Here is an 11,417-nt window from a genome sequence, read left to right as displayed (position 1 = left end):
AAAATAAACACATTATTCAATCGCAAAGTCCACCGCAAAGATGGATTTGCGATCGCAAAATGGCCGCAAACAACATGTTACAAGACCATTGAAACTGTCTCAGTATGCGGTGACTTAGCGGTCTGCATATCAATTATGCGATCACGAAGTCGATGCATTTGGTCATCTTCTTCAACCACCTAGGTTCATTTTTGCGGCAACAATGCGGACCGCAATTCGATTATGCGGTCCGCAAAAGTCATCGTTCTCAACCTTAGAATTCAACCCTCAATAATGGCAGACCTAGTTTCACTACCCAACACCCCAAACCTAATTACCTATCAAAGAACCCCCTCACATTATGAACAAATAGCCAACTACAAAGAGGAAAAATAAACAAAACTAAAGGAAACAAAAATAGGAAAACACAATACAATTTAAACTAAAAATTTACATGGAACAAAATGGGAAAGGAAGAACATACTAGTGATGGATGAACGAGCACACTTGGGAGATGGATTCTCAGGTGTTTTCTTACTTTCTTGGATTCAACTAGCCGTTTTTCCGTTCTCTTTTTTTTTTGTTTTGTTTCGATTTCTTTCTGATAAAAAAAATAATTTCGTTTATTTTGTTTTTAAAGTGGTTTGAATGCTAAAGATATGCGAGGGTACTTACCCGGGAGGTTTGCGATGGGTAAGTCATCGCATAACACATTATGCGACTACATAAGTGTTATGCGGTGGGTTCAACTTGAGTTGCTTGAGGGCCAAAATGCAGTGCACTATGCGACAACATAATAGAAATGCGGTCCGCAAAGTGCACCTCTTCGCCGCATTCTCACCACCAAATTTGCCAACCGCACTGTCTGGGTCTGCGACCACAATGCGATTTGCATAGTTAATTTGACCGCATATGTGTAGCAAACTTTCCATGGTGACTTTTCTTCCCTTTCACATGCAATTTTACCCAGTGTTATGATCTTTTGAATCCCCTGCACTCTAACACACACTTTAAATTACTCAATTAAATCTATCTAACAAAAAATTACAATTTAAAGGACAAAAGGGGTGTTACCACACATGGGTTGCCTCCCATGAATCACTTGATTTAACGTTGCGGCACGACGAAGTTGGCATTTCTTTTGATTCACTCATTAGTCAGGCACAAACCATCTTTGAGAGCCAACTGCTCCACCAAGTATTTTTCTCCATCTGTACCCAAGTAGTGCTTGACTCGCTGGCTATTTACTTTGAAGGTTCGGAGCCCATCCTCCGATTCTAGTCCCACAGCTCCAAAAGGAGAGACATTTACCACCTTGAACGGACCGGACCATTTCAATTTGAGATTGCCCGGAAACAATTTGAGCCTTGAGTTGAAGAGAAAAACCAAGTCACCCGACTTGAACTCCCTTTTCAATATCTTTTTGTTGTGGACGAACTTCATCCTTTTTTTATACACAGCTGCACTTTCATATGTATGGAAATGGAATTCCTTCATTTCATTGAATTGTGTTAACCTCAAATTTGCAGCTTCAGCCCAATCCAAGTTCAACCTCTTTAGAGCCCACATAGCTTTGTGCTCCAGTTCTACAGGTAGATGACAAACTTTACCGAAGACTAACCGATAAGTAGAAGTGCCAATAGGAGTTTTGTACGCCGTGAGGTACAGCCCACAATGCGTCATCTAGCTTCCTTGACCAATCGATCTTGTTTGCATTAACAGTCTTTTCTAGAATGCTCTTTATCTCCCGGTTGGAAACTTCAACTTGGCCACTTGATTGGGGATGATAAGGTGTGGCTACCTTATGCTTGACTCCATATTTCTCTAGTATCCCCATGAAAGCCTTGTTATAGAAATGAGACCCACCATCACTAATAATGGCTCTAGGAGTGCGAAACCGAGTGAATATGTTTTTCTTTAAGAATGTGGTCACACTCATTACCTCGTTGTTTGGTAAGGAAATTGCTTCAACCCATTTGGACACATAGTCCACAACAACCAAGATATATTTCATCCCACAAGAGCTTACAAAGGGACCCATAAAATCAATTCCCCACACGTTGACGATTTCTATCTCCATCACAAAGTGCATTGGCATTTCATGACTCTTGGAGATTGATCCTTGCCTTTGGCACTAGTATATATTTCATCCCACAAGCGCTTACAAAGGGACCTATAAAATCAATTCCCCACACGTTGAAGATTTCTATCACCATCACAAAGTGCATTGGCATTTCATGACTCTTGGAGATTGATCCTTGCCTTTGGCACTAGTCACAAGCCTTGACCATTTGATTGGCATCATGATAAATCGAAAGCCAATAATAACCACATTCAAGCACCTTAGCCGCCATTCGATTTCCCCCATGGTGACCCCCAACCGGTGAGTCGTGGCATGCCTTTAGAATTGGCATAATCTTTTTTTCTGGAACACCCCTTCTGATGATGTTGTCAGCATAAACACGGAACATGAATGGTTCTTCCCAATAGTATTGCCGACAATCTCTCAAAAACTTCTTCTTTTGATAGGATTCCAATACATCCTGAATAAGGTCACTAACCAAGTAGTTAGCAATATCGGCATAGCAAGGAGCAAAAATGCTAGATAGTGCCAATATGTGTTCATCCAGGAAAGCATCGTTGATTTCAAGATCTCCCTTTGGTTTCCCTGCCTCTTCAAGCCTTGATAAATAATCCGCCACTTGATTTTCCGTCCCCTTTCTATATTTGACTTCGAAGTCAAACTCTTGCAACAACAGGACCCATCGAATCAACCTAGGCTTTGCATCCTTCTTTGCCATAAGATAGCGAAGAGCAATATGATCTATGTACACTATCACCTTGGATCCCAACAAGTAAGCCCGAAATTTCTCAAAGGCATAGACAATGGCAAAAGGTTCTTGCTCAGTCACCGTACAATTCATTTGCACCCCATTGAGTGTCTTGATTTCATAATAGACCGGATGAAGAACCTTGTTGTGACGTTAGCCCAGCACTGCTCCAATAGCTAAACCACCGACATCGCACATGAGTTCGAATGGAAGAGACCAATTGGGTGTGACAATAATAGGTTCCGTGATAAACTTTTGCTTCAATTCCTCATAGGCTTTGAGACATTCTTGTCAAACACAAATTTTGCATCTTTCTCAAGGAGTTTTCACATAGGATTTGCAATCTTGGAAAAATCCTTGATGAAACACCTATAAAATCCGGCATGCCCCAAGAAACTTTGGACTCCTTTAACTGAAGCAGGTGGAGGAAGCTTGGAAATGATCTCGATCTTTGCCCAGTCAACCTCTATGCCATGTTTTGAAATTTTATGCCCCAATACAATGCCTTCATCCACCATGAAATGGCATTTCTCCCAGTTGAGCACAAGTTTGGTCTCCTCACATCTCTTAAGAACTTGTCTAAGATTGTTGAGACAATGCTCAAAAGAGTTACCTACCACTGAAAAGTCGTCCATGAAAACCTTTAGAAAATCCTCCACCATGTCGGAGAAGATGGACATCATGCATCTTTGAAAAGTAGCTGGAGTGTTGCACAAATCAAACAACATCCGGCTAAGGGAAAAAGTTCCATAAGGGCAAGTGAATTTTGTCTTCTCTTGGTCCTCCAATGATATATTGATTTGGTTGTAGCTGGAATACCCATCAAGAAAGCAATAGATTGACCTTCCCGCTAGCCGATCAAGCATTTGATCAATAAAAGGCATAGGGAAATGGTCTTTGCACGTGGCATTGTTGAGCTTCCGGTAATCCATACACACCCTTCATCTGGTCACTGTTCTTGTTGGGATGAGCTTATTTTTGTCATTTTCAATCACGGTCATTTCTCCCTTTTTCGGAACACATTGCACCAGGCTCACCCAAGAACTATTGGCAATGGGGTAGACTACCCCAACATCTAACTACTTGATGATTTCTTTCTTTACCACCTCTTGCATGGACGGGTTCAACCGTCGTTGATGTTCCACACTTGGTTTCGTCTCACTCTCCAATTGGATCTTGTGTTCGCAAATTCCGGCAGGAATCCCTCGGATGTCCGCAATTGTCCATCCAATAGCTTGCCTATGCTCCTTCAAGACTTCCAACAATTGTTCTACCTGCACATCATTCAACAAAGAAAAAATAATTACCGATAAAGTATCATTTGAGCCAAGAAATTTATACCTCAAGTGTGGTGGAAGTGGTTTGAGCTCTAGTTGCGGTGGCTCAATAATAGAAGGCTTTGTGGGAGGAGTGGCTCTATTCTCCAAGTCGAGAGAGAGCTTTGCCGGAGCATAAGTGTAGGATCCAAGCCCTTCCAATATATTGACCGATTCCATATATCCTTCCATATCTTTACCATCAAAGTTCACCAAAATAGCCGCCAACACCTCACCAAGGCACTGTTCTTCCATCTTCATTTCAATCGCATCTTCCACTTCATCAACAACATCAATCACCGAGATGCTTTCATATTCATGTGGTAGTTTCATACCCTTGCTTGCTTGGAATGTGACCTCTTCATCATTCACACGGAACTTGATCTTATTCTATTCCGAATCCATTAGTGATATTCATGTGGCTAGGTATGGTCTCCCCAAAATTATAGGGATCTCTTTGTCAACCGCACAATCAAGGATTACAAAATCAACTGGTAAATGAAACTTTCCCACTTTAACAAGCACATCACCAACAATTCCCACCGGTCTCTTTATGGAACGATTGGCCATTTGAAATCTCATACTTGTGGGCCTTGGCATACCTAACCCTGCTTGTTTGTAAATGGCAAGAGGCATTAAGTTGATGCTAGCCCCATTATCACAAAGGGATCTTGCAAAATTATGTGCCCCAATAGTACAAGAAATGGTGAAAGCTCATGGGTCTTCATTATTTTGAACGGTGGATGTTGCAATGATGGAACTAACCCGGTGAGTCACATTCACCACTTCATTCTTGGTGGTTATCTTCTTGGTAATCAAGTCTTTCAAATATTTAGCAAAACCCGGCATCTCTTGAAATGCTTCCACAAATGGAATATTCACTGATAATTGCTTGAGAATGTCATAGAACTTTTCGAGTTTGCTATCATCAACCTTCCTAGCGAGTCTTTGAGGGAATGGAGGAGGAGGTCTAGGAATAGGAGGAAGAGTTTTTGGTGTCTCTTTTACCTTTTCCTTTACCTCTTCCCAGTTTTCTTCTTGCACTTTCAATTCTTCCGGAACCTTTTCAACTTCAACAACACTTGGCTCTTCAACCTCAACCTCTTGTTCGGACTCTTCAACTTCAACCACTTGTTCACTCCCTCCTTGTAGTACCTTCCCACTCCGAGTAGTAATTTCCATGATATGAGAAGTTGGACCACTCCCACTACCCTTTGGGTTCGCAATTGTGTGACTTGGAAGTGTCCCTTTTTGCTTCAGATTTTGCTCCCTAGAGAGGTCTGCCATTTTCATCTCCAATTTTTGAATGGATACAATATGAGAGCCAACAAGCTCGGTCATATTCCTCATATAAGTGTCAGACTTCTCTTGATTTTGCAATACCCGTTCAAGCATGCTTTCCAACTTGGAATCACTTGATGAACCTTGATTTGGATATTGCCCCTTTGGAGGAACTTACAGGTTTGAACTCCAATTTGAGAAGTTGTTGTTGTTATTCCAATTTTCTTGATTTGAGCCACCTTGGTCATTTCGCCACTGTTGGTTGCCTTGCCCTGGCGGGTGAGGCCTCCACTGATTTTGTTGTCCTTGACCTTGGTATTGTTGCCTTTGATAACTTCCTTGATAGTTGTTGGCATAGTTTGCCTCCTCAAAGTCTTTATTTGATATGGATTGCACATCCTCCACCACATTTATCTTCTTCGTTTGGCTTTCGGTGAACATCTTTGTCAACACATTGACATTTGTGGCAAGCCCTACAATCACTTGATCTATCTCTTGATTTTCCTTGATCATGGTGGTCAAGGAAGGAGAACCATATGCAATTCCACCTATGGTGTCTTTTGAGTGCCATGATTGATTATGTTTTGCCATTTTGTCAAGTATTTGTGTGACTCTTGCGAATGATTTGTCCATGAAAGATCCAGCAGCTGCATTCTTGGCTATAGATTTGTTCATAGGATCCAAACCCATGTAGAATTTTTCCAACAAGATAGAATTCAGAAAATCATGGTGGGAGACCTCACCAAATATAACTTGAATCGATCCCAAGCCTCATGTAGATGTTCTCAAGGTACTTGCTTGAAAAAGAAAATTTTATCCCGGAGCTCAGACTTCTTACTTTGTGGGAACCATTTAGCTAAGAATGCTCGGACAAGTTCAGGACAAGAATGAATGGAGTTTGGTGGCATATTTTGAAGCCACTTCCTTGTGTCCCCAGCTAGTGAGTACTTGAACACCCTCAACCTTAGGGCATCATCAGAGACGTTGTTCTGCTTGTGCATCGCACACACACCCAAGAAGTTTCTAAGTTGTTGTGTCGGATCATCATCAGTGGACTTCATGAAAAACCCCTCCGCTTTGAGCATAAGGATTATACCATGTTCCACCTTGAAAGTTGTAGCACCAACAACCGGAGGTACAATAGCATTTGTATCCTCGATGTACTCATCTATGTCTGCAAAAGGATTTTCTTCCATTTACTCCTCCATTTCTTCTTCATATTCAGCCATGTTCTCCTATCAACACCAAGCAAAACAAGCAAAGCGTGATGGAATAGAATAAGACGTAAAGTAAAGCACACACTAATTAGTAATTTCAAAACCGTATTCCCCAGCAACGATGCCAAAATTTGATACGCTCAAATTACACTTTAACTAAATAGTATAAGGCGGTCTGTGTGAAATATAATAACCCAACAAGGTTGGGTTAGAATCCCACAGGGAATAGGCGTGAAAAGGTTACTCGAGTAGTGTGTTACTTGACTTAAGTCATAATTCTATTCGGTTAATTGTAACAAGAGTATCATATAATTGTGATTTTAAAATAAATAAATAATTGTAATGTTGAGAATATAAATAGTTTTATTAAGGAAACCAAGGTTGTGCCCCCTTCAATGAAATGAATGCTATCAGTATTAATATGATATATTTCTAATGGAAGGTTCTTTAGATATGCAAATGATTTCTAAATGACTACCCAATATTTTCCAAAAGATGGGTAATATTTCCTCTTTATGATTTTTCCAAATATAAAAGAGTTGCTATTAAGAACAATCAATATATGCCAAACAAAACCCACTTATTCCTAAGAGATTATATTAAACAAGGATTAAAGCCTTGAGTCTTTGATATTTACTTCTACCAAATTCTAACTCACTTTTCCAAGTAAAGAAAGAATTTAATGGCACTTGTTAATGTTTTCAACCACCAACAATAAATGAAGAATGAGAAATAAATATATATCAACCAACCATTATACATATATTCAATGTTAAACACCCATTAACATAACACCCATTCAGGGTCCACAACCTTAGTATTTAAAGTTAGCTACACATGCTAAAATACAAAAGGATGAGAATATTTAATGCCATAAAGCTTACAAAGTGCAATATTCTTCCTTCAAAAGCTTCCAAAATAGAGGAATATTAAAGACTTGGATTATAGCTCAAAAACCAGACAAGATGCCTCACAAAACCCCAATAAATCTATTTATAGTGGGTCAAAACTCGGGACCAAAATCGGACAAAAATACCCTTCCAGGTCAATTAAGCGACCGCATATCTGTCGCATAACAGACATGCGGTCCGCATTCTCTTCACGTCCATCGCATCTTCAAACCCTAGTTTCCAGGCCTTCATCGCATTCAAATTTTGCGGTCCGTATTGTAGATATGCGATCGCATTTCTCATCGCATTTTCCACAATCAGCAGTTCTCACAACGAGTCTACAGTCCATTTTGCGGCCAACAAACTTGTTATGCGATCACATACTGTACCGCATTTTTTGCACTGGACTTTGGCGAACAAACTGTTGGGATTTGCGATTCCTTTGAGCATTATATGGTCCGCATGTTGGATTTGCGGTCTGCATTTCCATATTTGCGATCGCATTTTGCTCTTTTCTTGTTCTTTTGTGGCTTTTTGATTTCATTTCCATGCTCTTAGGTCCTTAAACCTCATACACTGCTAAAACACTAAAATTACATAAGTATAAAAGATTATTGCATTTAAAACAAGCTAAAATCTAAGCAATTTATGTTAAATGTGTCGAAATTCTCCGGCACATCATAAGATAATCTGATACCTCCTACATAATTCAAGCACGACCCTGTCGGGGGGACCTAACGTAAAAGGATACATATACACGCTCAAAAATCCCTCGACATGGGTCATGATGCTCTCCTCCGGGAAAGGTACCTGCAGTACCAGTCCTTCTCCCCATCCGCAGTCTTTCCTAATCATCTCGAGGTGTCCCTCCCCTATTGAGGAGATGAACCTCGATGCATGATACCGATGCCTTTGAATGTTGAGAGGTCTCTCCCACGTAAAGTCTCTCCTCAAGATGAAGCACCACGAGGTCAGCTCACTAGATACCGGCGGTGTACCACCGATCGCACGCGGAACAAAGTCAGAACTCTCCTCCCTTGGATGAACGGGTTTCGATGTAGCAGCCATGGCTAAGGTAAAATAAGAAGAGGAGGATGAAGATTTGGGCAAACGCTGTGAGTTGAAATGACGAAAGAGCTAGCACAAAGAACCTCCAGTTAAGAAATGAGCAAATGCATATATAGAGGCACGCGGTGAGTGTTTGCCTATCCAGAAGACTAATTAGGTCTAACCATGACAACACCACTTTTTGGAAATGTACTTGTGGGTGTCGCAAACCCCCATTTTTCCTCCGCGGAGAAAGTCCGGGTTTTGACATTCATGGGGTGTAATGAATCATTTTCTTTTAGGAATTGGGTATTTGAAGAGTCGACACCTAACGGATTATGGTGCGTTAGGGCACCTAAAGGGATTAACTCATGTAACTAGTTTGCATTACTAGAGATTAGGGTAAGGGCTAGAAGTAACCTCGAGGGGAAGGTGTCAGGCACCCCTCTTGGTCCACAACTGTGGGTACCGACCAAACTTATATTTACAAATCAGTCCATACAAATAGTTGAATCAAATAAGTCCTAGAGGGAGTGTTTGGTCACTGATTCCTATTGCGTGCTGCTACCCATCCCTTCTTAATAGTCCTGGAGGGAGTTAGGACCTCTACCTATAGGTGGTTCTAGACATACCCCTAAGGTTTTAAAGGCAAAAATCTAAGGCGACAGCCAAAAAGCATTTAGGACTTCCACATAATGGGAGAAATTAAGAGGCTCACAATTCCTCCTCAAACAAACATACAGGCAACACGGCGCAAACACAAGTAAGGTCTTTATTAATCAAAGTCCTAAATCGGGGTTTCTAAGTGATTATGCAGAAATAGACCACTTTCAGATCCAGAAGTTATAACCTAGAAGGTGCCTGGGGATTCTTTTTAAATCTTATTAGAACTAGAAATGTTGAATGACAAAAAAAAATCAGGGAAATGCAGATTTTGAAAATGCCCTAAGGCTTGCCTATATGCAGTACTGTCTATACAAAAACAAATAGGTTTTCGAAATAGACCCTTGTAATAACTAAAGGTAGGATATCTAATGAGATTAAAGCAATTTTGAAAGAGCTAGTTTTAGTAAAAGCCATCACTTAATAAGACCAGTTTTAAGAAGTAAACTAGGCGAAATGAAATTGACATATCAGGCTAATCAGATTTTCAAAGATAGTTGCGAATAGAAATCCCTATAGACATGGTATCTAGGCGTATTACTGGTTTTAGTCAATTTGCAGTAACATATGAAAGACTTATTGAATCAGAATTAGGTCCTATAGGCATGGTATCCATACTTGAATTGATTTAAGACACGATTGTTTTAAAAAAAACCTATGATCATGATTTCGAAAATGCAGAACCCTAAGAACATGATTTCTACTTGATGTAAACGACATTCGAAGTGGAAACCTATAGGCATGATGTCTATTATGTAAATAAAATCAGATTCAATAAGAGTAAAACACTATGAACATGTTTTCTATTGAGTAAAGCAGGCAGATTTGAAAGAAAACCCTAAGAGCAGGATTTCTACCCATATTACCCCACAAAGTATATATCTACCCACCGTTTTTACAAAATACCCCCAAATATCTATTTACAAATTATTACAGGCCAATAACTGAATTACATAAGTGAAATGGAAAATCAAGAAGCTACTTTATAGAGAGCCTGCAATCAGGCCCAAGTTTCACAAAGCTTCTAATGGTCTTACAAGCCTCATTTCCATAGACAAATTAGAGTCTAGGTGCATCAAAGTTCCCTAACGGTCTCAAGGACCCCGGGCAATACTTACACCCAGACTTAGTAACCAAGCATTGAACTAGTGCAGAGTGGAAAGGCCAGCCTCAGTATGCTAGAGTTCAGAGGGCTCTCAAGAGCATCCCAAGGCAGTACATATACTAGAGGGGGCATAACTTATTAACTAAGAATAAAGTGGAAGTGCAGGATACATGTTGAAAGAATTTATTAAAGACTAGATTGAAAGCAACTAGTAAGGCAACTGAAGTTGTTTGAAAAGAGGTGGGAGTGGTAAACAAAATCAAGCACTTCAAGATAGGATCACACAGAATCTAAATGAATTCAGTAGTCACCCAAGGGTTAAAGGGTTTGGGGATACACAAACATTTGACTGCAAACACATAACCCCAGCATGGGTCTTAGGACTGGTTTGGACATGCTCAGAGATAGTTGACACTAGCATAATCACAGACTCGTCATGACGAACATAAACACATAGAGGGGGATAGGGATTTGGGATTCACAAAAGTGGTAAGTACACAGTAGGTAAAAATAATTGTCCAGGCATGCTTTGAATCACATAAGGGAATACATTGATTTAAAGAGAGGAGAGTCATACTAGCATGCTGATAATATAACCTAACTACCAACTTCACAACAGAATCACAAGTAAAAGCAAGCTAGAAATAAAAGAAACTGAAACAAGAAGAGAAGCATGTGGTTGTTGAGGCTTTAATCAAAATTAGGACATACCAGTGAAGATAAAAGTAAGAAAAATGAAAGAACCAAAGAGCACAAATGATTAGCCTTGGCTTGCAGCCGGTTAATAGTAGCAAGTAGCACAAGAGAGAGAGAGAGAGAGAGCAGAGATTTTTAGTAAGAGAGATAGTTTTTGAAAACCCAGTGTTCGTGTCTTGTTTGTGAAAGATTTAGAGTATTTATAGTTGAGAGTAGGTAGTGGAATAAGGTAAAAAAATCATAGTAGTATACTAATTTATGAACTCAGAATCAATAAATTAGAGAATCAAGGAAGTACTCCCTTAAGTTAAGGGAATCAAGGTCAAACAGAAAGATTCAGTACCATATAAGACAGGATGAATAATCAGTGCATGATTAAATAAGGAAGGAGT

The 11,417-nt window shown here is 39.9% G+C and overlaps 1 protein-coding gene across 1 annotated transcript; it reads right to left on the bottom strand.

The window, feature by feature from the left end:
- Positions 1 to 1,125: 1,125 nt before the first annotated feature.
- Positions 1,126 to 1,662, bottom strand: LOC142165145 (uncharacterized). The gene has a single exon (XM_075223764.1). It carries the CDS (start codon positions 1,660 to 1,662, stop codon positions 1,126 to 1,128), a length of 537 nt encoding a protein of 178 aa, XP_075079865.1.
- Between the last annotated feature and the right edge of the window lie 9,755 nt (positions 1,663 to 11,417).

The sequence above is a fragment of the Nicotiana tabacum genome, chromosome 10 (genome assembly GCF_000715075.1).
Source record: "Nicotiana tabacum cultivar K326 chromosome 10, ASM71507v2, whole genome shotgun sequence".
Classification (NCBI taxonomy): Eukaryota; Viridiplantae; Streptophyta; class Magnoliopsida; order Solanales; family Solanaceae; genus Nicotiana; species Nicotiana tabacum.
The sequence above is the reverse complement of the archived record's forward strand: the minus strand, read 5'-3'. Positions and strand labels throughout refer to the sequence as shown.